Source organism: Leucoraja erinacea, chromosome 5, assembly GCF_028641065.1.
Source record: "Leucoraja erinacea ecotype New England chromosome 5, Leri_hhj_1, whole genome shotgun sequence".
Lineage (NCBI taxonomy): Eukaryota > Metazoa > Chordata > Chondrichthyes > Rajiformes > Rajidae > Leucoraja > Leucoraja erinaceus.
In genome coordinates, this window is record NC_073381.1 from 59,685,563 (window position 1) to 59,710,277 (window position 24,715).

General features: G+C 43.4%; 1 protein-coding gene across 1 annotated transcript; it reads left to right on the plus strand.

Annotated features, from left to right (window-relative positions):
* Positions 1-9,348: 9,348 nt before the first annotated feature.
* Positions 9,349-21,391, plus strand: LOC129697307 (transmembrane protein 200C-like). The gene is made up of 2 exons (XM_055635746.1): positions 9,349-9,919; positions 19,983-21,391. Exon 2 carries the CDS (start codon positions 20,007-20,009, stop codon positions 20,640-20,642), a length of 636 nt encoding a protein of 211 aa, XP_055491721.1. The 5' UTR covers positions 9,349-9,919; positions 19,983-20,006; the 3' UTR covers positions 20,643-21,391.
* The last annotated feature ends 3,324 nt before the right edge of the window (positions 21,392-24,715 follow it).

A 24,715-nucleotide genomic window follows, 5' to 3' on the forward strand; every position in this document is an offset into this window, starting at 1 on the left:
TACAGGTGAACCTTTGTCACACCTGGAACGACTGCTTGGGTCCATGAATGGAGTCGAGGGGGGGAGGTAAAGGGACAGGTATTGCATTTCTTACGGTTGCAACAGAAAGTGCCCGGGGAGGGGGTGGTATGGGAGGGAAGGGAAGAATTGATAAGGGAGTTGCGGAGGGAGCGGTCTTTGCAGAAGGCGGACATGGGGGGAGATGGGAAGATGTGGCGAGTGGTGGGGTCACGTTGGAGGTGGCGAAAATGGCGGAGGATGATTTGTTGTATTTGCCGGCTGGTGGGGTGAAAGGTGAGGACTAGGGGGACTCTGTCCTTGTTGCGAGTGCGGGGATGGGGAGAGAGAGCAGTGTTGCGGGGAAAAGGGATTGTCTGTTCAGAAGATATCTGAAGAGATCAATGACATAAGCGTAATGCTGACTGAAAGAGGACAGTAAAAGGTGAGTGTTAAGGAGATGCAAGTAGTAAAAGATAAATTACATTTGAAATAAGAGAAGAGGAAAGACTGGATCAATCATTACAAAGTGCCCACTTAACTACCCTAATCATTCCTCTGCCCTTTCTCACTCTAACCTATTCCCTATCCCCTCTTAGCCCCACCACCAAACTGGCAGCATTTCTCCAATACACCAGTCATTGCTATGGTGCTGCGCTCTGGTCTCCCAATGGTTCTGAACGTTTCACCATCTTTCCTGACACAATTCCACTCTGTGCTCATTTTTACACGATAGATATTGTCTTCCTTTCATAAAATATAGAACAGGAATATGTTCCTTGACCCACCGTAAGCATGATGCCAAGTTAAATCAATCACACCTGCCTGCATGTGATCCATATTCCGTGCACATCATGTGGTTATCTAAACGCCGCTTCAATGTCACTATCATCTCAGTTTCTACCACCACCTCTGGCAGCTGTTCCAGACACACACCAGTCTCTGTGTAAAACCTTGGCCTGCTCCTTCCCCTTCCTCTGACCTTTCTTTTCCCTTTCTCAACTATGCCATCATCATCGCAGGAGACAGGGGACAGTTGAGAGCCCAAAATCCATTTCACGGCTGGTACTCCCATAACAATTGAGACACAAAACCTATTTTGTGCAAGGACTCCATTAATTCCTTCCAATTTCTTTGTCTCAAATGGATCTATCATGACTGGTTTATATTATACCACTGCTTTCAAGTTGTCTTCTCCTGCTTCTCGTTGTGGGCTCTGTTCTAGCATGGATGGCTGGACTCTGCCGTGTGCTTGTTCAATTTTCCAAGTATGCTCTCCCTCTTTCCACTCAGAAGAAATTTACGATTTCTCCTCTCAATTCAACCCCTCTGCACCACCATCAACCAACTTCCAAATTAACAAGACACATGCAACATACTCGTGATCATGACCAACTAAATGTTTGTGTGTGATAATGGTACTCAATAGTTTTTATTATCAATTTTATACTTCCATAAAGAATGTGCATTCAAATAAAAAACATTTCTAGAACATTCCTCATTGGTGAAGGATTCTAAAGCGAGCAATCCAAGTACCAATTTAAATTTCTGGCCTGTATCACAATGTTAGGAATCATTTCTCACGCAGAAAAATTGAAACGTTTTGCAAATATCTGCACCCTGCTGCTTTATTTAAGATTTTTCTGATCAATATTTTTTTTGCTAGTAATGGATTTTAAGACATTGGAGTCAAATTATTTGGATAGAGTTGACCAGCCATGATTTGCGTAAATAAATGAACAAGGACTCACCCATCCGGACTTGCTCGCCGTGGCGGTGGACCTACATTGCAGACAGGAACCTGCCCGGTAGGCCCAGCTCATCCACTTCACACTGGGGACATGCCCAGCATGGACTGCGAACCCACGCTATAGGCCCGGCTCGCCCGCTGCAGATTAAGGACCCACGGAAACCCACCTGGAGAGCTGGTAAGCAGACCGGCTGTGGGAGGCAGTGCACGGCCTCGATGATGTACTGGGCCGCTGGAGGCCCTGCAGCTGCCTGGGGCTCAGATGTACCGGGCGCCGCTCCAAGAGGCCGAGCACGTGGACCGCACATGGCCTACAGCGGTGGAGCAGCGGTGGAGGACACCACGGCTACGCTTGGCCAGGCTGACCCTGCAACACCACCAGCTCAACAGAACTTCACGGTCAGATCAAGCTGGGATTTGGAAATGGCGTCAAACTGGCGTCTCTGTATACTGTCTCAGTGTACTACTGCTATACATTTGCACTCTATGTGAGATGATTATCTAATATGTATCTAAGTGCTTATGTATAGTGATATCTGTACTGAACTGAAAAAAAAATGTCACTGTACATGTGACAAATACAATACCATTACTTAGAATTCAGGGGATGAATGGCCTGCTTTTGTTCTTAAACAATTCATTCTTGAATAATCTGAAATAAATTTGATCAGAAATATAATGAACAGTTTCATCAGAATAGTCATTATAAGTGATGACGAATTTGTTCAAGAAAAGGAGAGAATCCATGGAATTCTAGACTGGTGAGGCTCACATCAGTGGTGGGGAAGCTATTGGAGAGAGTTGTTCATAGATACATAGATGCATAGTCAATAGGTTGAGGAGTAGGCCATTCGGCCCTTTGAGCCAGCACCGCCATTCCATGTGATCATGGCTGATCATCCACAATCAGTACCCCGTTCCTGCCTTCTCCCCATATCCCTTCATTCAATTAGCCCTGAGTTCCATCTAACTCGCTTTTGAATGCATTCAGTGAATCGGCCTCCACTGCCATCTGAGGCAGAGAATTCCATAAATTCACAGCTCTCTGTGCAATGGTTTTTCCTCATCTCAGTTCTAAATGGTCTACCCCTTATTCCTAAACAGTGGCCCCGGGTTCTGGACTCCCCCAACATCGGGAACATGTTTCCTTCCTCTAGCATGTCAAATACCTTAATCGTTTTATTCTTTCATTCTTTCATCATTTGACAGTCCCACCATCCCGGGAATTAACCGCGTGAACATACGCAGCACTCCCTCAATACTCAATAACAAGAATGTCCTTCCGCAAAATAGAATTACCTCCCATTTAGAAGTGAATGGGCTAATTAGGGGGCAGTTAGCATGGAATTGTATGCGGCAGGTCTTTCTTACTAATGCAACAAAGCTGATTGGTGAAGGTAGGGTGTTCGATATCGTCCACGTGGATTTTAGTAAGGAATTTGATAAAGTCCCATGTGGTAAACTGATCCAGATGATGCAGATGCATGGGATTAACTGAGACTAGATCGTAAGTATATGTGTATATAAGTTGACTTCCACAGAGGCCTGTGCTGGAACTTTATATCTGTATAACTAAAAGCTTCATCTTGACCACTTCCTGTCTGCGATGTATATTGATTTTAGGAAAAAAACGCTACCCTATATTGCTATGAATTTTGGCCTTCTTACTCCCAGTCTCACTCCGCTGAGGCAACCCCGAGGATTTTTCGAATCGATGAAAAATAAAAAAGTGATATGGGTTTAAAAAATCTTGAGATCAGCTGATTGGGCCTCTCATTGGTCAATCACCATGTTGAAGGTAACGTCCCTTCCGGGGAGGACAGGTCTATAAAATCCTGGATTTATAGAGAAGGTTCACCAGACTGATTCCTGGGATGGCAGGACTTTCATATGAAGAAAGACTTGGATAGACTTGGCTTGTACTCGCTAGAATTTAGAAGATTGAGGGGGAATCTTATAGAAACTTACAAAATTCTTAAGGGGTTGGACAGGCTAGATGCAGGAAGATTGTTCCGATGATAAAGGGGAAATCCTTTAGGAATGCGATGAGAAAAACATTTTTCACACAGAGAGTGGTGAATCTCTGGAACTCCCTGCCACAGAAGGTAGTTGAGGCCAGTTCATTGGCTACATTTAAGAGGGAGTTAGATGTGGCCCTTGTGGCTAAATAGATCAGAGGGTATGGAGAGAGGGCAGGTACAGGAGACTGAGTTGGATGATCAGCCATGATCATATTGAATGGTGGTGCAGGCTCGAAGGGCCGAATGGCCTACCCCTGCACCTATTATCTATGTTTCAGTGTTTCTATGATTTGTTAACCCTTAATGTGCTTGCAATAAATGATTTGATAGCCAGCAATGTGCTTGCAATGAATGATGATTTGTTAACCCTTAATCTGCTTGGATTAAACAATTTGTTGGCCCTTAATGAAATGAAATGAGTTATTTGGCATGCCCTGTGCATTTGCTTTTTGCTTTGACTTTGCTTTGCTTAAGCTCACCTGAAATGAAAGCAAATGGATTGTATTGTTTGAAGAAGGGTTTCGGCCTGAAACATTGCCTATTTCCTTTGCTCCGTAGATGCTGCCTTACCCGATGAGTTTCTCCAGCATTTTTGTCTACCTTTGATTTTCCAGCATCTGCAGTTCCTTCTTGAACATGGATTGTATTGTTGGCTGGCCCTGCCTGCCCTGTACTTTTGCTTTTGCTTTGCCGTTGCTTTGCTTGACCTCACCTGAAATTAAAGCAAATGGTATGTACTGTTGGCTGGCGCCACCTGTCCTGCGCTTGACTTGAATTGACTTGAAATGGATTGACTTGACATGAAATGGATTGAAATGGATTGTTGGTCCTGCACTCACTGTGCTTGACAACTTGACCCACAACACCCATACTAGCGCTGAAGCAACCCCCCCACCCCCCCCCCCCCCCCCCCCCCCCCCCCCCCACCCCCCCCCCCCCCCCCCCCCCCCCCCCCACCCCCCCCCCCCCACCCCCCCCCCCACCCCCCCCCCCACCCCCGCCCCACCCCCCCCCCCACCCCCCACCCCCCCCCCCCCCCCCCCCCCCCCCCCCCCCCCCCCCACCACCCACTCCTCCTCCCCACTTTGAAAATCTACTTGATTATCCACAACTCCACCTATCTTAGTATCATCTGCATACTTACTAATCCAATTGACCACACCCTCATCCAGATCATTGATGTACATGACAAACAACAGTGGACCCAACACAGATCCCTGTGGCACCCCACTAGTCACCGGCCTCCAACCTGACAAACAGCCATCCACCATTACTCTCTGGCATCTCCCATTCAGCCACTGTTGAAACCATCTTGCTACTCCACCATTAATACCCAACAATTGAACCTTCTTAACCAACCTTCCGTGAGGAACCTTGTCAAAGGCCTTACTGAAGTCCATATATACAACATCCACTGCTTTACCCTCATCAATTTCCCGAGTAACCTCTTCAAAAATTTCAAGAAGATTAGTCAAACATGACCTTCCAGGCACAAATCCATGTTGACTGTTCCTAATCAGACCCTGTTTATCCAGGTGCTTATATATATTATCTCTAAGTATCCTTTCCATTAATTTGCCCACCACTGACGTCAAACTTACAGGTCTATAATTGCTAGGTTTACTCTTAAAACCCTTTTTAAACAATGGAACAACATGCGCAGTACGCCAATCCTCCGGCACTATTCCCGTTTCTAATGACAATTAAAATATTTCTGACATAGTCCCTGCTATTTCTACACTAACTTCCCTCAATGTCCTAGGGATTATCCTGTCAGGACCTGGAGACTTATCCACTTTTATATTTTTCAAAAGTGTCAGTACTTCCTCTTCTTTGAATCTCATAGTTTCCATAGCTACTCTACTTGTTTCCCTTACCTCACATAATTCAATATCCTTCTCCTTGGTGAATACCGAAGAAAAGAAATTGTTCAATATCTCCCCCATCTCTTTTGGCTCTGCAGATAGCTGTCCACTCTGACTCTCTAATGGACCAATTTTATCCCTCGTTAACATTTTGCTATTAATATAGCTGTAGAAACCCTTTGGATTTACTTTCACTTTACTCGCCAAAGCAACCTCATATCTTCTTTTAGCTTTTCTAATTTATTTCTTAAGATTCTTTTTACATTCTTTATACTCCTCAAGCACCTTATTTACTCCATGCTGCCTATAATTATTGTAGATCTCTCTCTTTTTCTGAACCAAGTGTCCAATTTCCCTTGACTCTTTCCAATTTTTACTATTTCCTTTCAACCGAACAGGGACATAAAGATTATGTACTCTTAAAATGTCATCTTTAAATGTCCTCCATTTCTCCTCCACATCAAACAAAATGTCCCAATTCACTCCTTTTAAATCCTTTCGCATCTCCTCAAAGTTAGCCTTTCTCCAATCAAAAATCTCAACCCTAGGTCCAGCTCTGACCCTCTCCATAATTATATTGAAACTAATGGTATTGTGATCACTGGACCCGAAGTGCTCCCCAACACATACCTCCGTCACCTGACCTGTCTCATTTCCTAACAGGAGGTCCAGCACTGCCCCTTCTCTAGTAGGTACCTCTATGTATTGCTGCAAAAACTATCCTGCACACATTTTACAAACTCCAAACCATCCAGCCCATTTACAGAATGTGTTTCCCAGTCTATGTGTGGAAAATTGAAATCTCCCACAATCGCTACCTTGTGCTTACTACTAATATCTGCGATCTCCTTACATATTTGCTCTTCCAATTCTTGCTCCACATTAGGCGGTCTATAATACACCCCTATAAGTGTTGCTACACCATTCCCATTTCTCAGTTCCACCCAAATAGCCCCCCTAGACGAGCTCTCTAATCTATCCTGCCAAAGCACTGCTGTAATATCTTCCCTTACAAGCAATGCAACACCTCCACCTCTTGCCCATCCAATTCTATCACACCTGAAGCAATGAAATCCTGGAATATTTAGTTTCCAATCACAGCCCTCCTGCAACCATGCTTCACTGATCGCCACAACATCATACTTCCAGGTGTCAATCCAGGCTCTAAGCTCATCCACCTTTCTTACAATGCTCCTAGCATTAAAATATGCACATTTAAGAAACCTACCACCTCGCATTCTCTGTTTATTATCTTTTTCTTCTTTCTCCCCTACATTTTGTGTCCGAGTGCTACCCTTCTCTGCCTCCTGTCTCACACACTGACTACTAGCTTTCCCTATTTGAGTCCCTCCCCCCAGCCGTTTATAGACCAGTTAGCCTGACATCGGTGGTGGAGAAGATGCTGGAGTCAATTGTAAAAGATGAAATAGCGGCACATTGGATAGCAGCAACAGGATCGGTCTGAGTCAGCATGGATTTACGAAGGGGAAATCGTGTTTGACTCATCTTCTGGAATTTTTTGAGGATGTAACTAGGAAAATGGACACGGGAGAGCCAGTGGATGTAGAGTACCTGGACTTTCAGAAAGCATTTGATAAGGTCCAAATAGGAGATTAGTGGGCAAAATTAGGACACATTGTATTGGGGGTAGAGTGCTGACATGGATAGAAAATTGGTTGGCAGACAGGAAACAAAGAGTAGGGATTAACGGGTCCCTTTCAGAATGACAGGCAGTGACTAGTGGAGTACCGCAATGCTCGGTGCTGGAACCGCAGCTATTTACAATATACATCAATGATTTAGATGAAGGGATTCAAAGGAAAATGAGCAAATTGCCAATGACACAAAGCTGGGTGACAGTGTGAATTGTGAGGAGGATGCTATGAGAATGCAGGGTGACTTGGACATGTTGGGTGAGTGGGCAGATGCATGGCAGATGCAGTTTATGTGGATAAATGTGAAGTTATCTACTTTGGTATCAAAAACAGGAAGGCAGATTACTATCTAAATGGTGTCAAGTTGGGAAAAGTGAACGTACATGCGGATCTGGGGGTCCTTGTTCATCAGTCAATGAAAGTAAGCATGCAGGTACAGCAAGCAGTGAAGAAAGCACGTGGCATGTTGGCCTTTATACCAAGAGGAGTTAAGTATAGGAGCAAAGAGGTCCTTCTACAGTTGTATGGGCCCCTTGTGAGGCCACACCTGGAGTATTATGTTCAGTTTTGATACCCTAATTTGAGGAAGGACATTCTTGCTATTAAGGGAGTGCAGCGTAGGTTTACAAGGTTAATTCCCAGGATGGTAGGACTTTCATATGCAGAGATTGGTGCAGCTGGGCTTGTATACTCTGGAGTTTAGAAGGATGAGAGGGAATCTTATTGAAACATATAAGATTATTTAGGGATTGGACACGCTAGAGGCAAGAAACATGTTCCCAATGTTCGGTGAGTCCAGAACCAGGGGCCACAGTTAAGAATAAGGGTTAAGCCATTTAGAACGGAGACGAAGAAACACTTTTTCACACACAGAGAGTTGTGTGGAATTCTCTGCCTCAGAGGGCGGTGGAGGCTGGTTCTCTGGATACTTTCAAGAGAGAGCTAGATAGGGCTCTTAAAGATTGCGGAGTCAGGGGATATGGGGAGAAGGCAGGAACGGGGTACTGATTGGGGATGATCAACCATGATCACATTGAATCGCGCTTCTGGCTCAGTGGGCCGAATGGCCTACTCCTGCACCTATTGTCTATTGTCTATTGTCTATATTGTCTCTAAGAGGCAATTGCATATGGATATGCAGGGAATGAAGGTATATGCATTGCAGGCAGATAAATGTTGGTCTTGGCATCATGTTCAGCACATACATTGTGAACTGAAGGGTCTGTCCCATGCTGTACTTTTCAATCTACTATGTTCTAAATTACTATCGAAGGTTAATCAACATCCTAAATAAAGCATTGTTATCTTGACAAAGTGTAGGTAGAAATGAGAAATAAGTTACCACCAATGAGAAAATTTGCCTTTCTAATGATACAGATTTCCAAAAAACATTTGATCAGAAATATAATGAACATTTCATGAGAACAGTAATTAGATTACAAGTGATGATGAGCTCTTTTTGCAGATCATGCACCTGCAAATGTGTTAAATCATTAGTTACTTGGCATGCATAGTGGAAACAGATTATAGTAATGACACAAAAACATCGCAGTGAAATAATAATTGTCTCTGTAGTAACAAATTCACTGTTGGCAAAAAAACAGTATAATACATTGATGAATATTTCTTGAATAATTTAACTGGACTTGCATTTGGAACATTTGAGTTTTATACGGTTTGCTGATTGAGTATTGAGTCGAGTTCCCCGCAGTTATTAACCATCTTGAACAGCATGACAAATCATAGATGCTATGGTGCAGCTGTCTTTAATTGAGAATTGTTGAATAAATTGGAATTGTATAAATGTTCTGTTCCATTACGTTTCCATTTTTAATAAACAGTATTTTCATGTAAATCTGTAGATATGTATGCTAAAACTTTTGACTTGATTATATTAACTATGACTGGATTTGGAATAGTATATGCATTTACATGCAATTTATTTTCTAAATAAATTTAGCTTGTTAACACTATGATTAATGTAATTGCAACTCTCTTTGGATTTGAGTAACTGCAAATCCACACAGGATGAATTTATTTTCAGATGTCTCATGTAATTTGGCTACAATCAGTTTACAAATATACAGTATTTGCACATCCAGATCAAGTTGCATTTGTTTTTTTAGTTAAAACATGGTATTGTTTATTCCCAAATTAACCCATCAAAGAAAGAACTAAATTGGTAGGTGTACGATATTAAATAGAGCTCTGTCTAGATTGTTAGGATCAGGAATATCGGAGGGAATTACTTGCATCCTGTGTGTCACTAACTGGTATCATAGCAACAACAGAATCAGGGTAACCTTAGCTTCATCAAGATGCCATCAGCAGTCTGCAACCTAAGTCAACAAATAGAGATCAAGCAACTCCAAAATAACAAGATGTGCTCTACTGTTCCAGACAGCAATCTAAAACCTCCCGATTGTGATTTTTTTTTGGCAAGTGCTCTTTGAATAATTGACTTGAAAAATTGGAAACCGGCTGAATTCGATCGATCTCTGACAGTTCGACTACATTTGACTCTGACAAACACTGACAATGCTGAAAAGGTTATTGTCTTGACAGGTATTTTCTCTCAGTATTGCGATAACCATTGGTTTTGGACCACCAATATCAGCCGAGCCTTTCCGGGTAAGTGGAAATTGGTCTATTTGTATCTGCAATATCTGCCATGTTGAGTTAGTACATTTTCTTCCAACTTCAATTAACAGATTCTTTGATTTCTCTGAGCTAAGTGATGTAGTTAAACTAGCCATGGCTTAAACTTTATGGTATAGATTGCATAGTGTGGGAGTTTAATGTTTGCCAACCAGTATTTCTTTTCACTGCCAGAGATGACAGGCATTAAAATCTAGTTTTCTGATATCTCATTAATAATATATTTGTGTTTAATGGGACTGTTAATAAGATTGTTATGATTATTTTAATAAGGGAGGTGGGATAATAATATAAAAACAAAATCAAGCAGACCATTCATCCTCTCCTGCCTATACTATCATTCATTAAGATAATTTGTTGATATCAATGATATTTTCCTGCACTAACCCACGATTGCCTGATATCCTAAAATCGATCATCCCTGCTTCGAATTAGCTGACCTCTTGGTACAGGATTCCAAAGATTCACACACACACTCCTGATTCATGATTTAGGACAAGGGCACTTTGATTTATTTACCTAAAAAAATTGGAAACTTGCTGAATTTGATTAGTACAGGTGTCTGGGGTTATGTGGCAAAGGTAGGAGAATGGGGCTGAAAGGGAAAGATAGAGCAGTCATGAATGAATGGCAGAGTAGACTTGGTGGGCTGAATGGCCTTATTCTTCTCATGGAACTTATCAACATGATCAACTTCTGCCATAATAAATGTCTTATCATCTCAGCCCTGTGTGGTTCCTCCCTTAATATTAGATATTCACCCTTGTTTGTCGACACTTCAGTTAATGGAAACACCATCCCTGTAGGAGACTGAGGGGTGACCTCATGGAGGTGCATTATATCTTGAGGGCATAGGTACTGTGAGCGCACAGTCATTTTCCCAGGGATGGGGAATCAATAACTAGATGACATTGATTTAAGGTAAGAGGGAAACAATTTAAAAGGCAATTTCTTCGCACAGAGGGTGCGGCTGTGAATTGGGTAGGCCCCCAGTGCGGCAGCGAGGTTCGGCCGGGGAAAAGGGTTAAATAAACTACATACCTTTTGCTTTGTCCTGCACTTCCAATGATCCAAGGATCTGTGGAGCAAATTCCTCTCCACAACGAGTATAAACCTCACCTCCGGAATCGCAAGCACAGCGCCACCGATGGTAGGTTTTGTAACAACGCCATTATCTCAAAAATTTTATACACCTTGGTGGAGCGAGCAGAGGCCCCCCCTAGATCTCGAGGCCCTAAGCTTAAGCTTGTCTAGTTTATACGTAAATCTGGCCCTGGATGGAATAGATGTAATCACCGGCTAAAACAAAGGCCGTTAGGACAGGGAAATAATGCCACCAGTTAATTAACCATGTATAAATGTATATCATTTATTACACGTAGTAATCGTTCTTACATTCGGGAACATGGTTAACACCAAAGATAGACACAAAATGCTGGAGTAACTCAGCTGAAGAGGCAGCATCTCTGGAGAGAAGGAATGGGTGGCGTTTCGGGCCGAGACCCTTCAGACACACTCTGAAGAATGGTCTCGGCACGAAACGGCACTCATTCCTTCTCTCCAGAAATGCTGCCTGTTTTGTGCGTGGGAGCTTGGGTGCGTTCCGCAAACACTGTCCCCGCGGCCGGGATGAATCACCCTAGTGTGGGTGTCAAAGACCGGGGGTCGGAGGGGAGGGGGGTCACCCTGGTGTGAAGGTTGGGGTCCGATGGCGGTGCATCGCAGTCAGTGACTGTGGGACACTCCCGCGGGTGGAGACGGAGGAGAGAGAGAGAGGGGGAGAGAGGGAGCGAGAGAGAGGGAGAGAGAGGGACAGAGAGAGAGAGGGAGAGAGAGAGGGGAGAGAGAGGGGGGAGAGAGAGAGAGAGGGAAGAGAGAGAGAGAGGAGAGAGAGAAGAGGTTAGAGAGAAGAGGAGAGAGAAGAGGAGAGAGAAGGGAGAGAGAGAGGGGGGGAGAGAGAAGGTGGAGATGAGAGCATGGGGTTCATTTTCCCCACACAAGCCATAGGTAACTGGGTAGTCTGAACCCAAGCACCAAGTTGAAAGCGGCCGAAGGTGCGCATCCCTCGGGACAGCCCTCACTCTCCCACGGCCACCCTCCACGGGCTGCGGGTCGGGTGGAGCGGAGGTTTGGGACAATGTTCATGCCTTCACAGTGATGTGATGGACGCGGGGGTCTGGACCAATCGCTGACAAGTCCCGTCCCCCGGCAACGCCAAGTCCGTTATTGGACTTTTCTGTTGAGCGGCAGTCGGTCCTTTGGCCTGTAGGCGACGCCGCCTTTCGGGTAGGTGGCGTATTGACTGAGCGGCCATTCGGCAAGTTTGCTTTTAGGCGATGCAGCCTTTCGGTTCATAGCCATTTAGGGGTCCCGCCTTTTCGGTTAGTTCGCACTTAGGTGTCCCATCCTTTCGGTTAGTAGGAATTTCGTCTTCGGACTCTTTCGGTTCATTGGCGTTCGGCTTTGTTTCTATTCGGTTCTTTGGCTTCGGCTTCTTTGCTTCGGCCTCTTGTCTATCGGCACCACATCCGGGAACCTTCCATCCACCCACTTTCTCCGTCTGTTTCATATTTACCACAATGCTACTTTCTACACAGATGCTTCTGAAATGTCTTCCTTCTTCCTGAACCGTGACTACCTCCCTGTCACAGAGGACTGAGCAAGATTCAAGAGAGTTTATTGTCATGTGTGCCTGATAGGACAATGAAATTCTTGATTTGCTTCAGTACAACAGAACATAGTAGGCATGACTACAGAACAGATCAGTGTGTCCATATACTATTGTCTAAATATATACACATGAATTAATAAACTGATAAAGTGCAAATAACAGATAATGGGCTATTAATGTTTTGTCCGAGCCAGGTTTAATAGCCTGATGGCTGTGGGGAAGTAGCTATTCCTGAACCTGGTTGTCGCAGTCTTCAGGCTCCTGTACCTTCTACCTGAAGGTAGCGGGGAGATGAGTGTGTGGCAAGGATGGTGTGGGTCCTTGATGATACTGCCAACCTTTTTGAGGCAGCGACTGTGATAGATCCCCTCGATGGAAGGGAGGTCAGAGCCGATAATGGACTGGGCAGTGTTTACTACTTTTTGTAGTTTTTTCCTCTCCAGGACGCTCAAGTTGCCGAACCAAGACACATTGCAACCGGTCAGCATTCTCTCTACTGTGCACCTGTAGAAGTTAGGGAGAGTCTTCCTTGACAAACCGACTCTCCGTAATATTCTCAGGAAGTAGAGGAGCTGATGTGCTTTCTTAATAATTGCATCAGTGTTCTTGGACCAGGAAAGATCTTCAGAGATGTGCACGCCCAGGAATTTGAAGCTCTTGACCCTTTCAACCATCGACCCATTGATATAAACAGGACTGTGGGTCCCCATCCTACTCCTTCCAAAGTCCACAATCAGTTCCTTGGTTTTGCTGGTGTTGAGGGCCAGGTTGTTGTGCTGGCACCATATGGACAGTCGATCGATCTCTCTTTTATACTCTGACTCATCCCCATCAGTGATACATCCCACCACAGTGGTGTCATCAGCGAACTTGATGATGGAGTTCGCAATATGACCGGCTACGCAGTCTTGAGTATAGAGTGAGTACAGCAGGGGGCTGAACACGCAGCCTTGAGGTGCTTCCGTGCTGATTGTTATCGAGGCTGGCACATTTCCACCAATACGAACAGACTGTGGTCTGTGAATCAGGAAGTCGAGGATCCAATTGCAGAGGGATGCGCAGAGACCCAGTTCTGCGAGTTTGGTAACCAGCTTGGAAGGGATGATTGTATTAAATGCCGAGCTGTAATCAATGAATAACAGCCTGACATATGAGTTTTTGTTGTCCAAGTGGTCCAGAGCGAAGTGGAGGGCCAGCGAGATCACATCCACCGTTGATCTGTTGTGGCGGTAAGCGAACTGCACTGGGTCCAGGTTTTTGTCGAGGTAGGACTTGATTTGTACCATGATCAACCTCTCAAAGCACTTCATCACCACAGGCGTTAGTGCCACTGGTCGATAGTCATTGAGGCACTTCATCTTACTCTTCTTGGGCACCGGTATAATTGATTCCCTTTTGAAGCAAGTGGGAACCTCAGACCTCAGAAGTGAGAGATTGAAAATGTCCATAAAAACACCAGCCAGTTGGGCCGCACAGGTTTTTAGAACACGACCAGGTATACCATCAGGTCCAGGCGCTTTTCGAGGGTTCACCCCTCTGAAGGATTTCCTGACGTCGGCCTCTGTGACTGAGACTGAAATACCATCACGGCGAATGGGGGCTCGTGAAAGCAATTGATGGCATCTCATTTTGCTAGACCACTACTTTCACCTCCTCTATCGCTGGACAGAGCCAGAACAGAGATCCTAAGTTCACACCTTCCAACCCTCTAGCCTCCGCATTCAACAGCTACTTATTCACATTTTCTGCCTAATCCAATAAAACTCCATCACCAGACACATGTTCCTGTGCTCTCCTCTCTCACCACTTACAAGGGATTGGTCCCTTCACAACACCCTGTTCCACTCTACCATCCCCCCCCCCCCCCCCCCCCCCCCCCCCCCCCCCCCCCCCACCCCCTGCTCTATGACACTTCTCATGCAATACCTATCCTCTCACCTTCCCCTTTCACCACCCAGAGCCCCAAACAGTGAAGAGTCACATCAAGAGTGTTTAATTGTCAGAATAACCAAAAATCCATCAATGGCATTCTTACTTACAGCAGCATTACAGGTCTAAAACAAGATTAGTGCAAAACCCCCTGAAGTCTTTAGTGCAACCAAGGCAGGTTGATAGTTTAGTTGGTCTTTGTGGTGATCAATAACCCAATGATGTTGGGAAGACGCTGTTCTTACAGCTGTAGGTTAGGGTTTTCCAACTTCTATACCTTCTTCCTGATGGCAGGAGTGAAATAAGAGCATGTCCAGGGTGGTGAGCTTTGTTGCCGATACTGGCTGCCTTTTCTGAGGCAGCACCTCTTATTGACCCCTTTAATGGTGAGGAGGTCAGTAACTGTGATGGACCAGGCAGTGAATATCACTCTTTGTAGTCTCCTTCATTCTTGGGCGTTTGAGTTACTGAACCAATCAGTGATATAACCAGTCAATATGCTCTACACTGTACACCTACTTCTACACCTGTAGAAATTCAAGAGAGTATGAGTTGACATACCAAATCACCTCAATCTTCTAAAGAAGTGCATGGAATTTCTTTATGATTGTTATACCATGTGAAGCAGATAACCTCCACATATCCCAATCTGGTGCACTGCATTCAGTATTCACTATGTTGTCTCCTCTACAGTGTGATACTCAAATGCGGATTGGTATTTATGCTTTACAGAGCACCTACATTCACACTACAGTGGCAACTTTGACCTTCCTATGAACTGTCTGAAATTCTTAATCCCACTCTTAGTCTGACCTTTCTGGCTATGGCCTCTTGCTGTACAAAGGCTCAAAGTAAGCTTGAGGATCAGCATCTTATTTTCCATCTGACTATGTTGTGGCCTTCTGGATTCAACATGGAATTCAGAAACGTCCGATAACTTTCTCTGATTATTTCAGAATTGGCCATTTCTGCCATAAGTCACTTGCCTGTAATATTCTTCATTCTTTTCTCCCTCTGCATTAGCACACTCTGTCTTGCCATGTATAACACTTCACACTTTTTGTATCTTCCCACCTGCAACTCATCCCCACAGCAACCCTGGCCTGAACTGACTGGAGCTATTCCCTTTGTTCTATTAAACACTGCCCCTACCTTCCGTTCAATTTAACACAACCCGTTTTTTCACCAAGAGGATATTCAGATCCCTTTGCAGCCTTCAGTACCCTCCATCTAAAGAGTAATGGGCACTGGTCGAGCTGCAGCTTCACAGCACTGAAGGTTCAAGTGCAATCATAAAGTCAGATACAGTCCGTGTGAAGTTTGTACATTCTCCCCTTATGCACATGAGTTCGGCTGGGTGCTCCGGTTTCTTCACACATCCCAAAAATGTCACACTTTGGTAGCTTAATTGGCGACTGCAAATTGCCCTAGTGTGTAGGTGAGTGGTAGAATCTGGGAAGAGTTGTGGGGAGAATATAAATTATGATTAATGAAGGATTTGTGTAAAAGGCTGGCAAATGGCAGCCAAAGGGCCTGTTCCCCAACTGTATTCTCTGTGAGCACTGTACACTCTTTAAATAGATAACCACATTTTCCCAAGTTATACTTAGATCATCTATTTTTACATTAAATTGCGCATAAATAATTTTTGTGCGTGATTTGAGTCTCACCCATCAGGATAAAGAGTGGGCTCATCTTGGCATGGTCCACTCTTGTACGGTTGCTATTTTCTGAGCATTATTTGATGGGCCGAATGGCCCAATTCTACTGCTCTCACTTATGATCATTTGCGAGCAGGGAAACAACAACAAATTCTATCATACTGATAGAAATTAGACAAATGAAGTCTATCTTTCTTTCCTCACTCGTGGTCAAATTAGAAGCAATCTTCACTACAAATTACTGAGCAGATGTGAATTAAAGTGTCCTGATGGAGATATTGCTCTTTTGCTCTCTGCGTGTGCCTGACTACTGCTCTGTGCACTGCAAATGTCAATGCTTGGCCTCATGCTGCTTACTGCAAAAAATGAGAAGACATCTACAGTACATGCTGTGTTCTCTGCAGGCTTATGAACCCATGGCTCAGAGCGGCATGGATCCGCAAATGGGAAAAGATCGACTGGCATCTGTGACTGAAGTGGGAGGGCGTGGAAGATTGTCTCACCACTGACATTCAACATTCCCCCAGATCTGTTTTCCTTCACCTCCATGGCAGCTTTTTGATTCTGCACTAAGGCTGAATTATATGCAGGGGTCAGTGCAGGAATAAACAGCATCTTTAGTTTCTAAATAATGCTGTCATCAGGAAATGCACAAGCAGTGTGCTAAAACTGCTAGAAGGGGGAAGAACATTTTAACCATTTCCCATATGTTCATTTCATAGAAACATAGAAACATAGAAATTCTAGAGAGTATAAACCAAGTCTATCCAGTCTTTCTTCATTTGTATATGTCAGACAGGGTGCCCGGGCTAACCCCATGCGATGCTCCAAGAATGGGTGAAATTCAATTTCCATGCACTGGTGCCGAATTGACTTTTCATCCTACAGTGGTAATATACTCGATCTCTTTACCCAGGTTATTTTATTAAATAGTAAGTAGTTGAGACCAACTCTGATTCTTATGTTACACCTTAAGTTTCAGTTTACCAATCTGAACATTATCCATTTACCTAAATCCTCAGCTCTCTGTTAGTTACCCAAAGCTCCACCCTTGGTACAATGTTATCCTGGTATCCTGAGTTCTTATATGTGGCACTTCATCAAATGCACTTTGAATAGTCAAAATCCATAACATCCACTGGTTTATCACACAAGATACAAGATACAGATACAAGATATATTTATTTGTCATATGTGCCAGTTGGCACAGTGAAATGTGATCACCATACAGCCATACAATAAAATAAAGAACACCCAATATAGTTCAACATAAAACATCCCCACCCAGCAGAATCAAAAGTTTCCCACTGTGAGCAAAGGCACCAAAGTCAGTCATCTTCCTCGATGTTCACCCGAGGTCGGGGCCTCCAGAGCCCTCCGTAGTCGCCGCTACGGGCAGCCCGCCGCTCAGGCCCGCTCGCCGGGATGATGTTACTCTGACATCGGAATGGGATGCCAACCTCAGCGGCTTGGACCTCCGAATCAGCCACTTCCTACCAGTCCGCGGCTTCCGACATCCCCAGGCCGCGCCGGGCGGAGATTCACACTGGTGGCCCTCGGCAAAGGGCTCAAGGGACTCCGCGATGTTGTAGTCAGCGCAGCCCGTGTTGGGAGCTCCGCGAACCACAGCTCCTCGATGTTGGAGCAGCAGGCCCAACCATCAGGAGCTCCAAACGGCGATCCAGTAAGGCATCGCCCGCTCCACGGTGAATCCAGCGCCGTGATGCCGCTGCCAAAGCTCTGGTCCGGTCCCCGGTCTCAGGTAGGAAAGGTCCCTCCGATCCAGTGGTAGGCCACGAAGGGGGGGGGGGGGCAAGGATACAACTCAGAGAAATAGTCACATCCTCGCTAGGAAGCGACTGGGAAACAGTTTCCCCCTTACCCTACCCCCCTCCCCCACATAGAAAAACTAAAGAATCCAGTGCGCAATACATCCTCAAACATGCTTTCCCTTCTTAACACCATATTGATTTTTGCTTAAATGTATTATGAACTTCCAAATTTCCTGCTGTGCCTTCCTTCAAGATGGGTTCCTGCATTTTCCACATGCCAGATGTCGGGCTTATGAGTAAAGTTTCCTGCTTTCTTTTCCTCTTCTTTCTTGAATAGGATGTTCTACTGGAGACATGAGACTGCAAATGCTGGTACCTTGAGCAAAAAACAAAATGTTGGAGGTTCTCAATGGGCCAGGCAGCATCTGTGGAGGGAAATGATGCAGGAAAATTGTTCCCGATGTTAGGGAAGTCCAGGACAAGGGGTCACAGCTTAAGGATAAGGGGGAAATCCTTTAAAACCGAGATGAGAAGAACTTTTTTCACACAGAGATTGGTGAATCTCTGGAACTCTCCGCCACAGAGGGTAGTTGAGGCCAGTTCATTGGCTATATTTAAGAGGGAGTTAGATGTGGCCCTTGTGGCTAAGGGGATCAGGGGGTATGGAGAGAAGGCAGGTACGGGATACTGAGTTGGATGATCAGCCATGATCATATTGAATGGCGGTGCAGGCTCGAAGGGCCGAATGGCCTACTCCTGCACCTAATTTCTATGTTTCTATGTTTCTAACAGATGGCATTTTCAGACAGATAGAGTAGAGGGGAGATATTTGGTAGAAAGTGGTGAGGGGAAGGGGTGGGACAGGAGCCAGAGAAATGTGGATCCAGATGTGGATGTGTTATATTTCTGGTTTTCCCATCCACTGGGACATTTTGTAAGACATAGAGAATTTTAAACCATCATTTGACCAACAATTATTTTATAGAGAATGAAGCATATCATCCAACAAACATATTAGTGTTTAGTTCCATTAATTTACTTAACACCTTTTCTATGGCAAATATGATTGTTTTAACTTCCCTGTTTGGGGTATTGGTATTTGTTTATTATTGCCGCATGTACCAAGATACACTGAAAACATTTGCTTTGCCTGCTATCCAGGCAAATCATGCTAAACATGAAAACATTAGGTAGTGCAAAAGAGAATATAAACAGAGTACAAAATATAGTGTTACTGCCACAGAATGCAATTTAAAAATAACTTTTGCTCTTTGATTTTCGCTTCTATCAGAATACTGTTTACCCTCATGAAGCAAAACAAATATTTGTTCCGAGTCTGAACCATTTCTTTATTTCCCACTGTTAATTTGTAAGTCTGACCTCTTAAGATGTAACATTTAATTTGGTTACTCTTTTTACAAAAACTTGTAGAATGATGTTTTTCATTGAATCATGAATTGTTAGAAAAACAGAGGCTTCTAATTTTGTCACGTGAGCTGTTCCTTATGGGTCTGTCCCACTTAGGCTATTTGTAGGTGACTGTCGGCGACTGTCATGGTTGTAGCAGGTCACCGAAAAACCGGCGACTCGACCCCCTTCGACGTACAATTTGAAATGGGATCATAACTTTAACAACAAAAAAAAATGGTCAGCACCAGCGACAACGTGTGTCACTTGGCGACAACCTACATTAACCTGGTGACAACTACGACAGCACCTACATCAGGAGAAGTCAAGCTAGGCTCATTGGCGTCAAACCCACTGTTGCCGATTGTCTCCAAATATGTTTTAACATGTTGAAAATCCAGCAGCGACCAGAAAGACGCTACGTCTTTGGGCAACTGTGGAGATCATTCACGACCATACAGGCGACACTCCGGCAACCATGTGGCGACTGCCTAGTCGCCGGTAGTCGCCTAAAAAATCGCCTAAGTGGGACAGGCCAATTACTCCTTCACAGACACTGCATTGGCAAGTCACAAATAAACTTTTTTTTCTTTCAGGCATTGCTCTTAAGTGAATGGATTATGATAGCAACAGGGGGCATTCTTCGTATTACTGCCAGGACAAACAATTCCCTCCAATCTTGTCGGCGTACAAATAAATACAGAAGGAAAGTATCCAAAACAACTAAAAATAATGTGGTAATATTGAAAGCCAAATTGAAACTGTGTTCTATTCCAGGGCTAATTACTGCATTTGGGATCTTGGTAATGTTGGGAGGAATTGCAATGGTAATAATGGGTTATTGGCCCCGAGCTTATAAGATTTCCAAAACCATATCTCAAAATGCCACTAGCAATAATATGACAGCAGAGACCAAAACCTTGGAGATTATTTCTGGATTTTTGGCTCAGTCTGACAAGCTGAAGATTTTTGGACCAATGGTTGTAGGGATTGGCATATTTCTCTTCATCTGTGCCAACGCAGTTCTTCATGAAAGTAGAGACAAGAAAACTAAGATAATTAACATGCAAGATATCTATTCTACGGTGATAGATATTCAGAGCAAAGGGAAAAAGGCATATGTTCCCAATGGAGTTGTGAATTATGTGCAGTGCAAAAGCATGTATAATCTGAAACCTCCAGATTCCCACAACACAGTAAAATTGGCTGAAAGTTCATGTCAGTCACCTACTGCAGATGATATAAAAACAGTGTGATCTAATTAAAAAGAAAAACAGGAACATTGCAGTTATTTTGAAAAGCAGGAACAATTTAACCTCCAAGAAAAAATGACATTATCATGGAGTATTTACAGGAAAAAACTATTAAGAATAAAAGAAAGAAAAAGCCCACATCAAATGGATCTGAATGCTGTGTTACTTTTGTTGACAATCTTACTCCCCCCACAAGTGCAATGATTAGATCAGTTTACAGCAGAGAAGACACAAGATCTTCCAATGATAATAAAGCACAGATGTAAAAAAAATGAATAGTTTGAATAATACCTGATCATATATATCCTTCATTTTTACTGACACTTCTTTCGAGAGGGAATGAAGGATAGTACATCATCCCAGAGCACCTATTGGATTCATTTGAAAAAACATGCCTCGGCTGAATGTTTTCAAAACAATAAAGATGGCATCAAGGATGCGACTTCAAATGTTGTCTGGTTTGATCATATTCAAGTGATATCCACTAAACTCTTGTAAAGATTCGCACTCTCATCGAGAACAATAGTTCCCTCAACATTTAATGTCTATTTTTACCCTCCAGACATTAGAAACCATTAACAATATACAGTGAGAAGAAACCTTCAGATGGTCACAGCACCAGCAAAGCTTTATTATAAATCGAGGGAGCATCATGATGTTTGGAATGTTTGTTGACATTTATGGATCGGGACCTGCTTGCTGTTTTACTGGTAGCTCCACCGCTGGTCCCAGTTGCATTGGTGTCTGAAATCTTTTTTATATCTCTTCCTATTTAAGTATGTTCATGAAGCCCTTACCTATAATTGGTACCTTGGCCACCTCTGAAAAAGACGTGGTTGAAGAGATGACAGGCAATTACTCATCGGTAGTAAGTAGTCACCTGCAATATTCACCGACATGCTTGACCTCTTCCTATGAGACAGGCAGTGATAAAGGTTGAAGAAAGCTCTCTTCAAAATAGTAGAAACAAGGAACTGCAGATGCTGGTCTCCAAAAAAAGAGACAAAGTGCTGGAGTAACTCAGCTGGTCAGGCAGCAGCCCTGGAGAACATGGACCATGTACATTTTGTCAGGATCCAGACTTCAGATCATTCTTCTTCTATCCATGTTCTCCAAGGATGCTGCCTGACTCGCTGAGTTACTCCAGCACTTTGTGACTCCCCAAACTAGATTGAGTTGTCAGAAATTGTAACAAACCTATTGGTTAAACTTTGGGGAAACAGCAACCAGAAGTGTAGCAATGTTTAAAGCACGGTGACTGGGTATGGAAACGATGAGAAATCAAGTCAAGTTTAGTGTCAAATGTACAGGTTTAGTGAGATACAGCTAAAATGAAAATCTTGGTTGTAGCAGCATCACAGGGACATAGACTTAGTCAACACAGATAACATTGATAATACATGAGTTACACATATATCCTACAACACATTGAGAAGAGAGAGACTTCAAAAAATAAGGTTGTCCAAATAATTTGTCCAAAATACAATTAGAAAACAAATCCATGTTAGTGCAAGAAGTTGTCCTTAGTGTTTGCTAAGGTAGCCTGGGGTTGTGCAGGCTGGTGCAAGAAATAAGTGGAGCGGGCGATCCTTCACCGGGGGTCGCCAGAGAAAAGCTCCGACCGCTGGCCTGCGGCCTACAACATCTCGAAGCCGCGGTCTCCGGTAATGAAGTGGCCGATTTGGGAGCTCCGGGCTGTGGGGTGTGCTTGACCTCTCCTGACGTCGGCGGTCCGACCATCCCGATCAGAGGGCCTGAACATCAGGAGATCCGTAGCTGCGACTACGGAGGGTCAGGGCCCCAACCACGGGTGAACAAGGGAGGAGGAGGAGGAGGACTGTCTGAACTGTATTGCCTTCCACCACAGTGAAGAATGCTGTGGTGGATGTCTGTGTTGAATTATATTGTATATTGTGTCCTTTTTGAAATGTAACACTGCATGGTAATTACATTTCACTGCACCTTATGGTGCATTTGACAAATACATTTGAACTTAAACTTGACCTTGAACTTGAACCTGAGGGTTGTAAGAAAGTAGGTGTTCCTAACACTGACAGTGGGGATACTTGATAATAGATGCCACCCTCTTGAGACTGCGCCTCATGTGGATGCTTTAGATATGGACTAGCCGTGATGGACTAGGCTACATACAGCACTTTCTGAAGCATCTTGCATCTTTGCATTGGAATTGCCATACCATGTCACAAGGCAACCAGTCAGGATACTTTCTACATTGCATCTGTCAAAGTTTGAAAGAGTATTTAGTCACAAGCTGCATCGCTTTAAACTTCTAAGAAAGTAGTGTGGCTGCTACTTTCCAAATGATCCTATATTACACTGTGGTCTAATGATGATCAATACTCTGATGAATTTCAAGAGGGATCAGTGAAGGAGCTTTGTGCATAATCAGTCACAAGAAGCATCCATGTAAACACACCGATAGTTAGAATAAATTATTGGAAACCACAGATAGGTGTCTCAATGTTATTGATGACTACAATTTAATCAAATTCCCAAGCTCAAATTTGTTATTTTGAAGTTTTTCAGTTAACTTTTTAGTTCCTGTAACAACTGAATACAGTGGTGGCATTGCTTAGTACAGTAAATAAGAATATAGTATTAATATGTCCAATTAGGAATATTGCTGCTCCATGTTTTAAGACATCGTCAGCTTGGATGGATTCTATCTTAAATACAATTTGTAATTATATCAGGTTCTACAAGTGTGAAAGAAAACAAATGGAAGACCATGTAAGATTTCTGCAAAATGCTGGCAATACTTCCCTAGTACCCAATTTCTTAATAAAATGGATGAAAATAAATGTACAAAATAAACGTTGTATTTTGATGCATCCTCATTTTAAATTACAATAATATTTAGTTGATTGTTTTAATTGGGCCTCTTCAATTTGTGTACTCATTTTGACGCTTGTTTAATACCTTGATTAATATCTTTTGGAGTTTTTTGTTCATTGTTCGTTTCTGATTGATACAAATTGGTGATCAAGTATTTATCTTCCAATTTAATGTTATTTTTCATGTACAATTTCTGATCCCCATTTTGCCCAATCCTAGCAATAAATAAAGTGAAAATATTCAGAGTAATTTGCCAAGCATGCTTGACAAAAAGGATTTTCTGTAATTGCCTGCTCCCACTCATAAGTGAACATTATTCAGTGTTGTATGTAGAGTCATAGAGTCATCGAATCATACTGCATGGAAACAGGCCCTTAGGCTCAACTTGCCATCGCCAACAATTGCTATGTTTGCTGAATCTTTGATCATGATTGAAGTATGTTGATGAGGGCCATGTGATTCCATGCTCCCTTTAACTTATCCACATTTAAACTGAGCAAACAATATGCAGTGGCTTGCAAAAGTTTTCATACCCCTTGAATTTTTCCACATTTTGTCACGTTACAACCACAAACGTAAATGTATTTTATTGGGATTTTATGTGATAGACCAACACAAAGTGGCGCATAATTGTGAAGTGGAAGGAAAATGATACATGGTTTTCAAATTTTTTTTACAAATAAAAAACTGAAAAGTGTGGTGTGCAAAAGTATTCAGCCCCCCTGAGTCAATACTTTGTAGAACCACGTTTCGCTGCAATTACAGCTGCAAGTCTTTTGGGGTATGTCTCTACCAGCTTTGCACATCTAGAGACTGAAATTTTTGCCCATTCTTCTTTGCAAAATAGCTCAAGCTCAGTCAGATTGGATGGAGAGCCTCTGTGAACAGCAATTTCCAAGTCTTGCCAGAGATTCTCAATTGGATTTAGGTCTGGATTTTGACTGGGCCATTCTAACACATGGATTTGCTTTGATCTAAACCATTCCATTGTAGCTCTGGCTGTATGTTTAGGGTAATTGTCCTACTGGAAGGTGAACCTCCGCCCCAGTCTCAAGTCTTTTGCAGACTCTAACAGGTTTTCTTCCAAGATTGCCCTGTATTTGGCTCCATCCATCTTCCCATCAACTCTAACCAGCTTCCCTGTCCCTGCTGAAGAAAAGCATCCCCACAGCATGATGCTGCCACCACCATGTTTCACAGTGGGGATGGTGTGTTTAGGG